This window comes from Protopterus annectens, chromosome 4.part0, assembly GCF_019279795.1.
Source record: "Protopterus annectens isolate FY-2018-M chromosome 4.part0, PAN1.0, whole genome shotgun sequence".
Taxonomy (NCBI): Eukaryota; Metazoa; Chordata; order Ceratodontiformes; family Protopteridae; genus Protopterus; species Protopterus annectens.
Window position 1 is genome coordinate 1987522605 of NC_056733.1, and position 17740 is coordinate 1987540344.

At 44.3% G+C, this 17740-nt stretch overlaps 1 protein-coding gene across 2 annotated transcripts in view; it reads left to right on the forward strand.

Annotated features, from left to right (window-relative positions):
• Window positions 1-17740, forward strand: part of HMGXB3 (HMG-box containing 3) — a 1387103-nt gene that overhangs the window by 413474 nt on the left and 955889 nt on the right. For both annotated transcript variants that reach the window (XM_044069603.1, XM_044069602.1), the window contains exon 5: window positions 9526-9627. In XM_044069603.1, the coding sequence (XP_043925538.1) occupies window positions 9526-9627 (102 nt within the window). The remainder of the gene's footprint in view (window positions 1-9525; window positions 9628-17740) is intronic.

Sequence of the window (17740 nt, forward strand, 5' to 3'; positions counted from 1 at the left end):
CATTTTAATCAGTCTTTCTTGCTGCACTGTGCACGAAGCAGAAGCAGTTCGCAAGTGCCGGTTGGCCGACTCCTGAAATTTTCGTTTTCGAGTTTCAGAACCAAAGTTTTCAACCTAAAGCTAAGTACCTCGTTGGGGAAACTTTTTCTTGCTCCTTATCGATGTCAGTAAAAGCTAATAATTTTATTACTTGTGGGAAGCAAATACCTCATAAGGATTTTCATCTGTACTATATTCCTTGCCTAGGCCCTGACCACAATGTGCCTTGCTGTCAGTTTTGTGCATGCACTATTAAGCATCTGTATATTTCTGCATCTAAATATTTTGGCTCAAGATGTAACTATCCAGAAATGTTGTCAGTTAGCAATCTGACTACCGGAGTACACAAAAAATGCAAAGAAAAAGACAGAGACAGACCGTCGAGGTCCAAAACCGACAGCGAAGCTTCTCCTAAGCCAGTCGCAGGTTCACCGGTACTCAGTGAGGCACTTTCGCAGCCCCTGATGCCTGCTACTTTTGATTTGCAGGCCTCTACTGAGACCCATTCGGAGTCTGGTATGCCACGAGACACTTTAAGTATTGAACCCGCGGATGTTTCTACCTTAGATGGGTCTGGAACCGCTGAGAAGGCACCGGCTTCTGAGGGCGTTTTCAGGCCTGAAGATTTGTATATTAAACCGATGCCATCTTCAAAACCTAGGTCTAAATCAACTTCTATGTCTAAAAAAACGATGCTTGGGCCATGTGCACAGGTCCCTATGCATAAAAAAAAAAATGATCAAAATGGCTGAGGATTTAATTACCTTGATCAGGGGTTCCCATCCCCCTCCTGCTAAGAGGCCTAGGCAAGGCACTGATTATGAATCATCAGATCAGGTTTCCATTTCTTCTGATTCCTCTTTTGATCAGGAATTATCTTTTCCACCTTATGAGGACTCTGATGCAGAAGAATCCGTCCCTTCTGCTTCTCCTCCTGAGGATTTTTCTTTTGGAGAAACTTTGCATGCCTTAAGGGAGCATTTTCACTGGGAGAGTTGGGATTTCTCAGAATCTAAAAAGAGGCTTAGGGATTTCCTTCTTCTTCCTCAGCATAGGCCTTTGGCTATACCTCCTGTTCTTGACATTGTTGATGATGTTTTCTCAGAATAGGTTCATAGGTTGGTACTGAGCTATCTGCCCAAAGGCATATATTAGCCCAGCCACGTTGTGCAGTATTCACTGCCCCTTTAGTAGTTCCCTAGACCCTTGTACTAGCAGCTAGTACCCTTGGCCCCTGTCTAGTAGTGCTGTTGGTGTGATCCCCGGTGTGAACTTTCTGTTACCCATCCACTCATCAGGGTTCCTCTTGAAGAGTGATAGTGAGGGGCTCTGTCTTATGTAGATCGTGACCCTGTTCCATAGTAAGGGAAGTCTCTGCAGAGGAAATCTATCCCTCCAGCATGTTCTGTTCATTGTTGTGTTGAGGTTTATATCCCTAGAGCGTGTAGCTCGAGTAGATTTGGTTTTGCTAAGATGGAGCATGTTCAGCAATTCTCGGTTGGACATGGCTCTGTTCTGTACGTTAGACAGATCGCCTGTGAGATAGCGGTATGCAACAGAGAACAGTCTAAGCTTTTTCAATCGTGCTGCATAGGGCAACTGTTTGAGGCCAGTAATCCTCTTGGTTAGGTACTTCTGTGGTCTCTCCAGCTGCTGGAGATGGTCTAGCCAGGTACATTCCAATTGGTGCATTGTACTCAATAATGGGTCTGATGAGGGAAGAGTAGAGGGGCACCATTACATCCTTAGATCTTGATGCTAACTCTTTCATGATCAGATGGGTCACATAGAAGGATTTTCTAACCACTTTGGCAACATGGTTATCAAAGGAAAGCTGACTATCTACTTGGGTCCCTAGATCCCTTATTATTTCTTCAGATTTCAGGGGATTACCTCCTAAGTTGTAGTTTGCTGGTACTCTCCCCCCCCCCCCCCAAAGGGGATTACTACGCATTTTTTTGCATTTAGCTTGAGACCATGGTTTTGACACCATGCATCAGTCTCATTTAGGCCCTTCTGGAGGATCTGCATGTCGGCCTGAGACTCTATTATAGCACCCAGTTTGCAGTCGTCCGCAAACTTAGTCAGCCACAGCCCTGCCATGCTTGCCTGTAATCCAGCATGGCTCCTGATTCCCTGTCTCCGGCTCCAAGTAAGCCCAGACAGATATTACAGGGTTCCTGACTCCCACAAATTGCTTTGTAAAAACCCTACTGCTGACCCTGAAACCATTTCTCAGGGCCCCAAGGGTGGTGAGGCTTCTACTGCTAAAAATCCTACCCTTATGATACAGACTCCAGGGCGCTGGATAGATGGGATAAGAAGGTTTTCACGTCTGCAACCTTGGCAATCAGGGCTTTAAACTGTCAATTTCATATGCTTAAGTATCAGCAGCATGTCATGGGCTTACTTAAACAGAAAATTATGTTGATTTCTGACTGTGTGGAAAATAAAGAGTTACAGGATTTATTGCATTCAGCTGAACAAGTTGGAAAGCATAATTTGCAATGTGGTTTTGATTCCTTGGAGTACTCTTGTAGGGCCGCTGTAACTAGATCTGTGATAAGAAGGCATGCTTGGCTCAAGGAGCAAAATCTGCCTGATCATGTTAAAGCAAAATTGTTGGATGCTCTTTTACAACAGGACAGTCTGTTTGGTAATAAGGCAGAAGAAGTTTTGAAAAAGATGGAAGACAAAGCTAAATCTTTGCAAACTGTAAAAGATTTCCTGCAAGTGCAGCCACCCATGTTCAGTAGGCACTGGCCTACTAAGAATTGGTCCTTTCCAGTACCCACCAGAGCTGCTCATGTCAAACCCAGACACTCCAAAGGCTCCAGGTTTCAGTCACAAGGAACTTACAGAACACAAAAATGGGGTGCCTCCACCTCCAAATCTGGAAATAGCAAGGCACCTCCCTATGGTAAACAGTCTCAATGACTTTCCCCTGCCATCACCAAGCACTTATCTTTTGGCAGCCCCTTTGGGGGGAAAACTGGCACTTCATGCACAAAATTGGCATCTAATTACCCAGGACAAGTGGATTTTAAATATAGTATCCCAGGGATACAGATTTAATTTCCACACGTTGCAAGGGACAAGGTTTTTATTCAAGACTTTTCTTGGTACCCAGAAAAGACAAATCATGGAGTCCAATTCTGGACTTATCCGTTCTAAACGCATTCCTGGGCATTCCAAAATTCAAGTTGCTGACTCTGCAACAGTTACTGCCTATGCTAGGCAAGGATGCCTGGCTGGTAACTCAAGACTAAAAAGAGACTTACCTGTATATCGCAATCAGGGAATCTTGCAGAAGATACCTCTGCTTCAAAACAGGCTATTTGCATTACCAGTTCTCTGCACTGCCCTTTGGCTGCGCCCAGGGTCATCACAAAGTGCCTGGCACCAGTAATTGCATTTTGCAGACAAAGAAGCATTCAAATTTATCCTTACCTGGACGATTGTCTAATTCAGGCAGAAAACAAGGGCACTCTCCTAATACATCTGGCATTTGTAAAAAGGCTTCTAACTTGTCTAGGGTACACCATAAACGAAAAGAAATCGCATCTGGTACCCTCTCATACAATTACATTCCTGGGTGCAGGCTTGAATACAACTGCCCAGATGACTTACCTTACGCCAGAAAAACAAATACAATTGATGACTTACTTCAAACAAGTGGACACAAAAACCCAGCTATCTGCAAGACAAATTCTTCAGGCCTTGGGGCTCAGGGCTTCCTGCATTCTAATAATTCCATATGCAAGACTGCATATGAGGAAACTTCAGTGGTACCTAAAAAGCTTGTGGAGTCAACATTGTCACAGCCTGGAAGCAATGATTCCTGTCATTCCTTGCCTGCAGCAAGAGTTCCTATGGTGAGCAGAAGCCTGTCACCAAAACAAGGGACTGTCATTCATTCCACCCCCTGCCACACAAACCCCGACAACGGACAAATCAGATTATGCTTGGGGGGGGGGGGGCACATATGGCAGGCAGATGCATTCAGGTCCAATGGAGCCCAAATCAAATGCACCTACATATCAACCAGAAAAAAATGGTAGCTGTACAGCATGCTCTGACAGCCTTCAAGGACTGTCTTCATCCAGGACAACTACTGATGAAGGCAGACAACACCACAGTCATGTGGTACATAAACAAGCATGGGGGTACCCATTCCTACCCCCTTTGCAGACTAGCCATGGCTTTGTGGAACACGGCCTTGACATATCAAATACATCTACAAGCTCAATTCCTGCCAGGAAAGGAAAACACTCTGGCAGACGAACTAAGCAGAAATCTTTTGTACCCACATGAATGGAAATTGGATCCACAAATCTTCAGCATGTTGACACGCAAATGGGGGAGCCCAGACATAGATCTTTTTGCCTCACCCCAGAACTATCAGTTGGATAAATTCTGCACAAGAACTCCTCACAAGAAAGCTTGGAAATCGGATGCTCTATCCTTCAGCTGGAAAAACCTATCAGTCTATGCCTTTCCCCCTCTGCCTCTGCTCTCCAAAGTGTTACTAAAAAGTCAGACAGGAAAACCAAAAATTATTCGGATTGCTCCAGACTGGCCTCGCCAACACTGGTACCCGCTCCTACGCAATATGTCACACCTTCCTCCGTGGTACCTGCCTCAGATGCCTTATCTGCTGTCTCAGCAGAACTGTCAAATTCTGCACATTCCGCTCCAAACTCTGAATCTTGCAGCATTGCTAATCAACTAATTTCACTGGTTACATCTCTCAGCAAACCCTGTGATGGATGTCATTTTGGAGGCTAGAAGGCCTAGTACTAGAAAATCCTATGCTGATAAATGGAAAAGATTCTGTGCCTGGATCCAAGCACACGGAATAAGCGCAACAATGTCCAATATTCCTCAGATTCTGCAATATTTAACTGAGATGCTTCACAAGGGCCTATCTTTCTCTTCCATAAAAATACATACCTCTGCCATTTCAGCTCATTACAACACAGAGCCTCCCCTCTTTTTTCATCTCCTTCTAAAGCAGTACCTCAGAGGGGCCAAACATTCAAGACCTCCCAGGAGAGCACCAACTCCTGCATGGGACCTCAATTTTGTGTTGGAAAAGCTCACCCTACCTCCTTTTGAGCCAACTGCTACTGCAGACATAAAATTTCTCTCATGGAAGACCGCTTTTCTTTTAGCAGTCACTTCAGCTAGAAGAATTTCAGAACTACAGGCTCTCATGGAGGTGGAACCTTTTATTATCTTTTACCCAGACAGGGTGACGCTCAGAACCAGTCTGTCTTTTATGCCTAAAGTGGTATCTAGTGTGGCTCTTAATCAGTCCATTCATCTGCCAACTTTTTTCCCAAAACCACAGAACAAGGGTGAGCGGATTCTGCATTCACTGGATGTACACAGACAACTAAGATTCTACTTAAGCAGGACAAAATCTCTTAAGAAAATTTGAGCAATTATTGGTGGCATTTACTGCAGGGGCAGAGGGAAAGGCTATTTCAAAGCAGACTATTTCAAAATGGATTAGCCATTGTATTCGTTTCTGCTACAAGCACCATGGCAAACCTGTTCCCAAGGGGATCAGATCCCATTCTACCAAGGCTGCATCTATTTCTGCAGCCTTTCTCAGAGGGTTTCCTAGCAGAGACATTCTAGAAGCTGCTACCTGGTGTTCCATTCATACATTCACCAGGCATTACCATTTGCCTCTCTTCTCTAAATCCAGAGCAGGCTTTGCCACTGCTGTCCTGCAGGGCCTTATAGCTGCTCCTAGTGCTGTATAATTCCATCCTCCCAACCATAGCTTTGGGATTCTACTCAAATGTAATGACTGCAACAGTGAAACACGAAGAACATAGTACAGTTGTGTACACTTACCATAAATGTAGATGTTCCAGTGTATTCACTGTTGCATTCCTGGTTACCCACCTGCCAGCCCCCTGTTTTTCTATTACTATACCACTTCTTTCTTTTACTGTGCTCAAAAGCCTTTTTGGTGTATTTGCTTTTTATTTGGAGGTATATTTGTTGTGTTCTAAATTACATGCATATATATATATATATATATATATATATATATATATATATATATATATATATATGCACACACACACATATATATATATATATATATATATATATATATATATATATACCTATATTTATATTGCTCCCCATTTTGGGGGCACCTGATATCTGGGGCAAGAAAAACTGATTAAGATGGTGTCGGCTGCATGTTTTATACCCCTGACGACCTGACATCATGGAAGAAGGGACAGCAACTGACGCAGGACCCAAGACTTTGTTCATCAGGCCGACTGAGGGCAACCTGCTAGCAGATTACTCAAATGTAATGACTGCAACAGTGAATACACTCGAACATCTACATTTACGGTAAGTGTACACAACTGTACTTTTTCCTATCTAGTGGTTACTTGTCACAACCGAGATCTGGGTAGCTACCGCTAAGCATGCTGGGATATGGGGCTAGCCTCGAGCCAGTAAGGACTCTTCGAGCTTTAGAAGTGGCCAAGTCACCGGAAAGATGGAAGGTGAGATAAAGGACAACAAACATGAATAGTTATGGTAAGAACAGAACTTCTTTTTTTTTTTGTAAGTGGCAAGCAGTTCAGCACTGTCCCCACCTCCTCATAACTAAGTATACTAACTCTGAGATTGTAGAACCTTGGGTTTAAAGACAAATGTCCTCACTCCTCTCTTTCACAGTCTGACTGAAACAACAGTAATTCAATGACACACAGGTAAAACTGGTTTAATTTTCATTTTTGTGAAGCACAGGGTTGATGATCATCAAGGAAGCTTACTCTCAGGTGAAACATTTACATGCAGCTTTGTTTGGTATGGCTGTAAGTAGCTTCAACTGAAATTTAAGGTCATTGCAGTTTCTAATTGTGGAAGACTGCATGCAGCAAATTTTTGGGCCCAGGGCTGAGAAAAAGTGGTCAGTTTATTATTTGCTAGTTTGTGGATCATTGTACCCCTGTTTGTTCTTGGGCTTAGAATTTTAGGTTTGTAATACAATCTATCAGTGGGTCAAGGGACGGCAGTTATACAAGTTTAGAAGTTTGAAGAGAGCTCTAACAGGGCTTTAGTTTTATTCAAGTTGATTGCCAACTGCTTGCTTGCATACCAGTGAAGTAGGTTGGGTAGATCAATTCTTATGGAATGGTGGGGAAGCTGCAGGCCTCTGTGATCCTTTCTCCAAGTCCAGTAATGTTGGCTGCATGGATCCTGATAACGTGGTCAGGGTGCCTTCTTGTCAGCACAAAGTGCAGTCTGGTAGAGACTTACTACTGAGCCTATTCAGCCTCATCCTTTCCAATGAATTTATAACAGAGAAATGGAGAACTAGTTTAGTCATCCTCCTCCAAGGGGGAGGGAGGTGATCCACTACTGACCCGGGAAACTGTAGACCTATAAGCTTCACCAGCTTTATCAGCAAAACAGTGGAGCTTATCACTTTGGAATTTATTAACAGTAATATATGTAGTCTACATTGCGGTGGTGGCGCTGCGGTAGCGTTGTCGCCTCACAGTTAGACGTTGCCCGTTCGATTCTCAGAGCGTCTTCTGTGTGGCGACATGCGTGAATGGGCGTTCCTTCGTCGAAGGTTGTGCGTTAGGCTCGGCAAGCCAGCATGTAAAAATCTACTGCCAATCATTAGCAGACCGGAGTTCCGCTGTGGCGACCCCTAACCGGGAAAAGCCGAAAGACACAAATATATGTAGTCTACAAGCCCTAGACCTAAGTCAGTTTGGGTTTGTTAAAGGCATATCTGCCAACTGAATCTGGTGGGCTTCTTTGAGCAAGTCACTGATGCGTTAGACTCGGGCATATCAGTTCACATTGCCTTTCTGAACCTGGTCACGGCCTTTGAAACCATCCCACATTCTATGGCTGTATTGATAAGATGATTCAAACTATATATAAATCCCTGTGTTACCACCGGTCTCCAAACTGGCTAACAGAATCCAATCTGTTAGGGCAGGAAGCACATTCTCTCTCAAGAGAGTAGATACTGGCTGTTTTGCCCAAGGATCAGTCTTAGGACCAATTCTCTCTATTTTTTACTTCTCTGATGTCAACGCTAACATGAAGGGCCTGTGACTGATCAAGTTTGCATATGACTGTAAACTTGGATGTGTCGTCCACATCTCACTTCCAGATTCTTCAGGATGGGCTAACATGCACCAGTAAGTGGCGCCTGGGCCATGGCCTAAAGTTGAATGCCAAAAAGTGTGGCATTGTGTCCTTTGGCAAAACTGGACACCTATGTACCTACCACATAGTGACACCCCTTTGAGAGTTGGTCATTAGGAATGTGGACATTTACAAGCAGCTGTCCTTTGATCACTGCAAAGCCACTGTTAGGTAGTCTTTTTTTACCTGGCCAGACTGGTAACTGGGATAGTTCTGTCACATTTAACAAAGTTGTCATCCTCTGTTCTCTTCCCTCATTAGGCCCATAATAGAGTATAATAGCAATTTGGCACATATTTGTCTTAAGCATGTGACATAGCTTAAGAGACTGCACCATTTGCTTGATAAGATAACCAAGGGCATGTCTAGACTGTCTTAAAAAGTGCCCTATGTCTAGTTTATAGAGCCTTGATAAATCCAGTCATATGTGATGACCTGCCATCTGCAAAACTAAACGCCCTAACCACCTGTTCAAGGGATCTTAACTTCCTCCAAAACATAAATAAGACCTGCTGACAAGATAGCTGCATATCCAGGAGAATCTCTCTCGTATGGAAGAAACAGACATCCTTTGTATATAAAATAAAGTAGCTCCATGACCCTCTTTAAGAGTAACCTGGGCAAATGGATGGGCAGATACAAATACACCCCAGGTCTGTCTCCCCTCAAGCAGTTAGTGAAAGGAATCAAAACTATGTATCAGTCAGTCATATCAGCAGGTACCTGCTGTTTAAGATTTTGTGGCTAATATACTAATGGTTCTCCTGACCAACAGCCTAGCATTTACCTGTGTGCCTATGAACCTGTAAACCTTGGAAACACCATAATAAATACTGGCCACTGAGAAAAGTAATGCATTCTAACCTTTGCTGAATTGTGCGCTGAGCCTCTCATGGGTCAGGAGAATGTGGACTTGGAGTGTAACCTTTGTTGCATTGCTGAATTGCCTGTTCTACTTTTACTAGTCAAAGAGCAAAATGCAATTTTGAGCTGCTACATTGCTGAACATTGTGCTGTGCTAAGGGTGATTACAGACAGTTCACTCTGACCTTTGCTACACTACTGTTCTATTGCTGGTTGGCTGTAGTCTAATTCCTGCAGCTGTTGAGGGATTGCTGCCTTGAATGTTGTCTTTACTAATTTGCCTGGATCATGGTGTGCTGTTTTGCATGAATGAAATCCCACTTTTATGACTGTTTTGCATCCAGCAAGGTGCTAGAAACAGATGCATCATTACCTATTTTAATATATGCTTATGTTTGTCATTCTCTTCAGGAAACAGAAGAAACTTCTGTGTCGGCCCCTGCTACCCAGTTCATTATGGTACCGCTGCCACCTGCTCAGCAACCCAAAGAACTCGCTCCCTTTGTTAAACTGGTAAGTAAAAATTCCTGGCAGTGCTTTATTGGTGTACATAAATAACAGTATTATACTTTGTCAATTTCAGTTTGCATTCAGGTAAATGTTATTGCACTACATTACTAAGTAGATGTTCTTCGTGTTTCGCTGTTGCCGTCATTACATTTGGGTAATCTGCTGGCAGGTTGCCCTCAGCCGGCCTGATTAACAAAGTCTTGGGTCCTGCATTGGTTGCTGTCTCAACTTCCATGACATCAGGTCGTCAGGGGTATAAAAAAATGCATCCGATGCCATTACATCAGTCTTTCTTGCCGTGCAGTGCCCGAAGCAGAAGCAGTTCGCAAGTGCCGGTTGGCCAACTCCTGAAATTTTTGTTTTCGAATTTCAGAACCAAAGTCTTCAACTTAAAGCTAAGTACCCCATTGGGGAAACTTTTTCTTGCTCCTTACCGATGTCAGTAAAAGTTAATAATTGCATTACTTGTGGGAAGTAAATACCTCATAAAGATTTTCATTTGTACTGTATTCCTTGCCTAGGCCCTGACCACAACGTAACCTTGCTGTTGGTTTTGTGCTTTATTTAATCAGAGCACTATCCGTCGTTGGTGCATTTTTGCCTCTAAATGTTTCGGTTCACGGTTTAATTATCCAGAAATGTCGTCGGTTAGCCATCTGACTACCGGGATTCTGAAAGAATGCAAAGATAAAGACAGAGACAGGCCGCCGAGGTCCAAAACTGCCGCCAACGCTTCTCCTTAGCCAGTTCTCCGGTACTCAGTGAGACGCTTCCGCAGCCCCTGATACCCACTACTTCTGATTCACAAGTCTCTACTGAGACCCATTCGGAGTCTGGTATGCCGTGAGATGCTTCACCTCTGGAACCCGCAGATGTCTCTACCTTGGATGGGTCCGGAGCCGCTGTGCAGGCACCGGCTTCTGAGGGTGTATTCAGGCCTACAGACTTGCATATTAAATCTACACTGCCTTCATTACTAAGGCCTAAGTCTCGATCTGTGTCTAAAAAACCAACGCCCAGGCCACATGTTCAGGCCCCTATGCCTAAAAAACAAATGATCAAAATGGCTGAAGATCTAATTACTCTAATCAGGGGTAGTCAACCCCCCCCACCCCCCCAAGAGGCCTAGGGCTGAGCTTGATTCAGGATTCTGTTTCTTCTGACTCTTCTAATGACCTGAATTTGTCCATACCTACTTATGAGGATTCTGATGCAGAGAATTCCATTCCCTCTGCTTCCCCTCCTGAAGATTTTTCTTTTGGGGAAAATTTACATACATTAAGGGAGCATTTCCACTGGGAAAGTCAGGAATTTTCTGATTCAAAAAAGAGGCTTTAGGGATTTCCTCCTTCTACCTCAGCATAGGCCTTTGGCTATACCTCCTGTATTAGACATTGTTGATGATGTGTTTTCGGAATCCAGTTTAGCCCATGATTCCCTGCCTCCGGCTCCTAGTAAACCTGACAGATGCTACAGGGTTCCTGAGTCCCACAAGTTTCTTTTCAAAAATCCTGTTGCAGATCCAGAAACGATTTCTCAGGGGCCCAAGGGCATTAAGGCTTCTACTGCTAAAAATCCTACCCCTTCTGATAGAGACTCCAGGGCGCTGGATAGATGGGGTAAAAAGGTTTATACTTCTGCAACCTTGGCAATCAGCTTTAAACTGCCAATTTCATATGTTAAAATGTGAGCAGCATATTATTGGACTGCTTAAACAGAAAATGATGTTGATTCCGGACTGTGTGGAAAATAAAGTTTTACAGGATTTAATGCATTCTGCTGAACAAGTTGGAAAACATACTTTGGAATGTGGTTTTGATTCTTTAGAGGCCTCCTGCAGGGCTGCTGTTACTGGGTCTGTGCTTAGAAGGCATGCTTGGCTTAAGGAGCAATCTTTGCCTGATCATGTTAAAGCTAAATTGTTGGATGCTCCTTTAAATCAGGACTGCCTGTTTGGCAGTAAGGCTGAAGAAGTTCTAAAAAAGATGGAAGATAAAGCTAAATCTGTGCAAACTGTTAAAGATTTCTTACAAGTGCAACCTCCAAGATTTAGTAGGCACTGGCCTACTAAGAATTGGTCTTTTCCAGCCCCTTCCAGATCCTCTCAAGCCAAACCCAGACACAGCAAAAACCCTAGGTTTCAGTCCCAGGGGACTATCAGAACTAAGCAGTTGTGGGCCTCCATTTCCAAATCTGGAAATAACAAGACACCCCTCTATGGTAAACAGTCTCAGTGACTTCCTTTTAAAATTACCAAGCACTTGCCTTTTAACCACCCCTTTGGGGAGAAAGATTGCTGTTCATGCAAAGAACTGGGAACTCATAACCCAGGACAAATGGGTTTTAAATGTAGTGTCCCAGGGATACAGATTTCATTTCCACACGTTGCCAACACCAAACGGGTGGCCAGACCTGCCCCCAAATCGGTGGGCAGAGGCTCAAAAACAAGTACTTTCCCTCTTACGTATGGGGGCTAGTCAACTGGTACCAGAAGAGGAAAAAGGACAATATTTCTTTTCCAGGCTTTTTTTTGGTACCCAGAAAAGGCAAATCATGGTGTCCAATCCTGAACATGTCTACTCTAAACACCTTTCTGGAGATTCCAAAATTCAAGATGCTGGCTCTTCACCAGTTACTTCCTATGCTAGGCAAAGATACCTGGTTGGCAACTCTAGATTGAAAAGAAGCATACCTGCCCATCCTAATCAGGGAATCTTGCAGAGGGATACCTACACTTCAAAGCAGGCTACTTGCATTATCAGTTCTCTGCACTGCCCTTTGGCTTGTCTACTGCGCCCAGGGTATTCACAAAGTGCCTCGCTCCAGTTATTGCATTTTGCAGGCAAAGTAATATTAAAATATATCTGTACCTGGACGATTGTCTGATTCAGGCAGAAAACCAGGGCATACTTCTAAATCATCTGGCGTTTGTAAAAAGGGTTCTAACTTGTCTGGGGTACACCATAAACGAAAAGAAATCACAACTAGTACCCTGTCAACAGATTACATTCCTGGGTGCAAGCTTGAATACAACTGCCCAGATGGCTTTCCTCATGCCAGAGAAGCAAATTCATTTGGTAACTTACTTCAAACAAGTGACCACAAAAACCCTGCTGTCTGCAAGACAAATACTGCAAGCCTTTTGGTTCATGGCCTCCTGCATTCTTCTAATTCCATATGCAAGACTGCATATGAATAAACTACAGTGGTATTTAAAAAGTTTATGGAGTCAACATTGTCACAGCCTGGAAACAATGATTCCTATCATACCTTGCCTACACCTGGAGTTCCTATGGTGGGCAGAGGCCTGCCACCAAAACAAGGGACTGCCATTCACACTACCCCCTGCCACCCAAACCCTAACTACAGATGCATCAGACTATGCATGTGGGGGGCTCACCTGACAGGGAAGTGCATTCAGAGCAAATGGAACCCAAATCAAATGCACCTACATATCAATCAAAAAGAAATGTTAGCTGTACAGAATGCTCTGACAGCCTTCAAGGACTACATTCTTCCAGGACAACACCACGGTTATGTGGTACATAAACAAGCAGGTGGGTACACATTCCTACCCCCTCTGCAGACTAGCCATGGCATTGTTGAACACAGCCTTGAGCTACCAAGTGCACCTACAAGCTCAATTCCTGCCAGGAAAGTTGAATACACTGCCAGACGGACTAAGCAGAAAACTCATGGACCCACACGAGTGGAAACTGGAACCACAGATTTTCAACATGTTGACAAGCAAATGGGGGAGCCCAGACATAGATCTATTTGCCTCACCCCAGAACTACCAGTTGGACAAGTTTTGCACATGGCCTCCCCACAAACAAGCCTAGAAAGTGAATGCTCTGTCCTTCAGAAAAAGCTATCAGTCTACGCCTTTCCCCCTCTGCCTTTGCTCTCCAAAGATTTGTTAAAAAAACAAACAGGACAAACCAAGGATGATTTTGATTGCTCCAGACTGGCTGCGCCAACAGTGGTACCCACTCCTGCAAATATCTCCATGGCTCCTGCCTCAGACCCCTTCCCTGCTGTCTCAGCAGGAGAACCAATTTCTGCACCCTCAGCTTCCAATATTGAACCTTGCAGCCTGGCTAATCACTTAAATTCACCCTCATCATCCCTCAGCAAACCTGTGATAGATGTCATTTTGGAGGCGAGAAGACCTAGTACTAGAAAATCTTATGCTGAAAAACGGAAAAGATTCTGTTCCTGGAACCAATCTTTAGGTATGAGCACAGCAGCGCCCAATTTACCTCAGATTTTGCAATACTTAACTGAGATGCTTTACAAGGGCCTGTCTTTTTCCTCTATTAAAATCCACGCTTCAGCTATTTCAGCTCACTATAACACAGAAACACCCCTCTTCTCTCTTCCTTTGCTCAAGCAGTGTCTCAGAGGGGCAAAGAACTTGAGACCACCCAGGAGAGATCCTACCCCTGCCTGGGACCTTAACTTTGTTTTGGAGAAGCTCACTCTACCTCCTTTTGAGCCAGCTGCTACTGCAGACTTAAAATTTCTTTCTTGGAAAACAGCCTTCCTTTTAGCAATCACGTCAGCTAGATGGATATCTGAATTTACAGGCCCTTATGGCAATGGAGCCTTTCATCATCTTTCATGCGGACAGGGATCTCTCAGGACCAATCCATCCTTCATGCCCAAGGTGGTTTCCAGTGTGGCTCTTAATCAGTCCATTCATTTGCCAACCTTCTTTCCCAATCCACAGAACAAAGGGGAACGGATTCTGCATTCATTGGATGTGTGCAGACAACTTGATTCTACTTGTACAGGACTAAATCTTGAAGAAAATCTGAACAACTGCTGGTAGCATTTGCTGCAGGGGCAGAGGGGAAGGCTATTTCAAAACAAACCATTTCTAAATGGATAAGCCATTATATTCATTTCTGCTATAAGCACCATGGAAAACCTATCCCCCAGGGGATCAGATCTCACTCCACCAGGGCTGCATCTACTTCTACAGCCTTTATCAGAGGTGTTCCTATCAGGGATATTCTAGAAGCTGCTACCTGGAGTTCTGTACATACTTTCACCAAGCGTTATCATTTACCTTTTCTCTAACTCCAGAGCTGGCTTTGCCACTGCTGTCTTGCAGGGTCTTATAGCTGGCCCTAATGCTGTATAAACTCCTCCTCCCAACTATAGCTTTGGGAATCTACCCAAATGTAATGACTGCAGCAGTGAAACATGAAGAACATAATACAGTTGTGTACACTTACCATAAATGTAGATGTTCAAGTGTATTCACTGTTGCAGCCCCCTACTTTTCTGTGGCTATACCTCTACTTTCCTTTACTATGCTTAAAAGCCTTTTTGGTGTATTTGCTTTAGTTGGAGGTATACTTTTGTGTTTTTAATTTTATTTGCTCCCCATTAGGGGGGCACCTGACATCTGGTGCAAGAAAAACTGTTGTAATGGCATCGGCTGCATGATGTTCTTCATCTCACATTGCTGCAGTCCTAACACTTAGGTAGTCCGCTGTCCCTCGGTCGGCCCGAATATCAGAGTATAAGGCTGACGTCGGTCAAGGCGCACTTGACTGACATCAGAACATCAGGGTACAAATGCGCATGACCGACGTCATATCCTCAGTCTTTTTTGCCGCATGGTCCGATGCAGAAGCAGTGTTGCAAGTGCCATTCGGCGTTCTGAAATTTTTCGGTCGGAGTTTCAGACCAAGTCAGAGTTGGTTAAGTACCCGTTGGGAATATTTTGGTTTTTTCTTGCCTCAGTGGTTTACCGGATGTCAGAAAAAGTGAATAACTGTATTTCTTGTGGGAAACAGATACCGCATAGGGATTACCATAATTTGTGTATACCTTGTTTGGGACCTGAGCACGACGTTGTTGGGTGTCGCTTTTGTGCTAGGTTCAATAAACGCACTATTAAGCGAAGGTTAGATTGTGCCAGGTTAGTCTTTGGGAAGCGGTGCAATTACAATATGCCGTCGGATGCTCCGACGCCGGCTTCCTCAAAGAAGCGCAGAGACAAGGCAGTCAAACCTAGGTTAGAGGAGTCGTCCGAACCGGACGCCGGTTCTTTAGAGACGTCAGTGGAACCGGTGGTTCCGACGGAGGCCTCTCTGGAGTCCCAGGGAGAAACTTTGATTTTACAGGATGTGGCCTCCCAGGAGGCAGGTCAGGCTGCAGGGGCTTCTCAGATAACTGTACTCCCCTCCCTTCCTAAGGTGTCTAGGCCATCTCTTTCTGTTCCCAAGGCTTCTCCTAGAGGCAGGTCTAGTTTAGCTTCTGTGGGTGTCACTCCTAGTTCTTCAGGTTCTGTGCCCAAGAAGCACATGCTTAAAATGGCAGAAGATTTAATTACTTTAATTAGAGGCTCTATGCCCCCTCCTGATAAGAGGCCTAGGATGGAACCAGTGTTGGGGGATTATGAGCAGGCTTCGGATGTGTCTGAGTCTTCGGCTGAAGACTTGCAAGAGTATTCTCCTTATTCTGATGTGGATGATTCTACTCCTTCTGCTTCTCCTCCTGAGGATTTTTCTTTTTCAGAGACTCTTCATTCCATGAGAGAGCATTTTAAATGGGAAGGTCAGGACTTCTCTGATTCCAGGAAAAGGCTTAGGGAATTTTTGTTTTTACCCCAGCATAGGCCTTTGGCTATACCTCCTGTTCTGAATGTGGTGGAAGATGTGTTTGCAGAGGCTTCTCTTAATCCTGATTCTTTGCCTCCTGCGCCTGTTAAACCAGATAGGTATTACAGGGTGCCTGAAGCTCATAAGTATCTTTTTAAGAGTCCTAGGGCAGACCCAGAAACTGTTAGCCAGGGGCCTAAGGGTGTTAAGGCTTCTGTTGTCAAGAATCCGGTTCCTGCAGATAAAGAGGCCAGGGCCTTGGATAGATGGGGAAAGAAAGTTTATACTTCTTCCACTCTTGCCATGAGAGCTTTGAATTGCCAGTTTCACATGTTGAAATATCAGAATTATCTCCTTTCACAATTGAAGTCTAAGGTTGATGCTCTGGCGGAAGGTATTGATTGTAAAGAGTTACAAGATTTAGTGCATGTTTCTGAACAGGTGGGTAAGCATTCTTTGCAATGTGGTTTTGATGCTGTACAGGCCTCGTCTAGGGTGGCTGCCACTGGGTCAGTTCTTCGCAGGCATGCCTGGCTGAGGGATCAAAATTTATCTGACCATGTTAAAACAAGGATTTTGGATGCTCCTTTACAATCTGATGTCTTGTTTGGTTCTCCTGTTGAAGCAGTTTTAAAGAAAATGGAAGACAAGGCTAAGTCTATGCAGACTGTTAAAGATTTTTGCAGGTTCAGCCTCCAAAGTTTAGTAGAAATTGGCCTACTAAGGGGTGGACGTATCCTTCTTATGATTCCCAGTCTAGGGGTAGCTCTAGCCGTGGCAGGGCAGAGGTCAGGGCTCTTTCAGGCCTAGAACAGGAGTTCTCCTGCACAGTCTTGGTGAGGGCAGGGGTCAGTCCTTTCGTAAACAGACCCAATGACCTACCTTTTCAGCTGCCAGAACCTTCTCGCCTGGCAGCACCTTTGGGAGGAAGGTTGGCACTTTTCAAAGAAAATTGGAGTATAATTACCCAAGACAGATGGGTATTGGATATCATACGCCACGGTTACAGGTTTTATTTCCATACCTTGCCTCCTTTCAAAGGCATGCCAGACATTCCTCCTCAACAAAGAATAGAGGCTCACAAGCAAATTTCTCTGTTACTCCAAATAGGGGCCATACAGCGGATGCTGATATCAGAAAGGGGCCTAGGATTTTATTCTCGCCTGTTCCTAGTACCAAAAAAGGGGAACACGTGGAGACCAATTTTGGATTTATCCATCCTCAACACTTATCTGGACATTCCCAAGTTCAAAATGTTGACGCTACAACAGCTTTTACCTCTGCTGGGCAAGGATCACTGGATGGTAACTTTGGATCTCAAGGAGGCTTACCTCCATGTTCCTATCAGACTAAGTTGCAGGAAGTATCTACGTTTTCGGACTGGGACTTCTCACTATCAGTTCTCTGCATTGCCCTTTGGCTTATCTACTGCGCCTAGAGTATTCACGAAAGTTCTGGCTCCAGTGATAGCTTTCTTCAGGCTAAAAGGGATACAAATC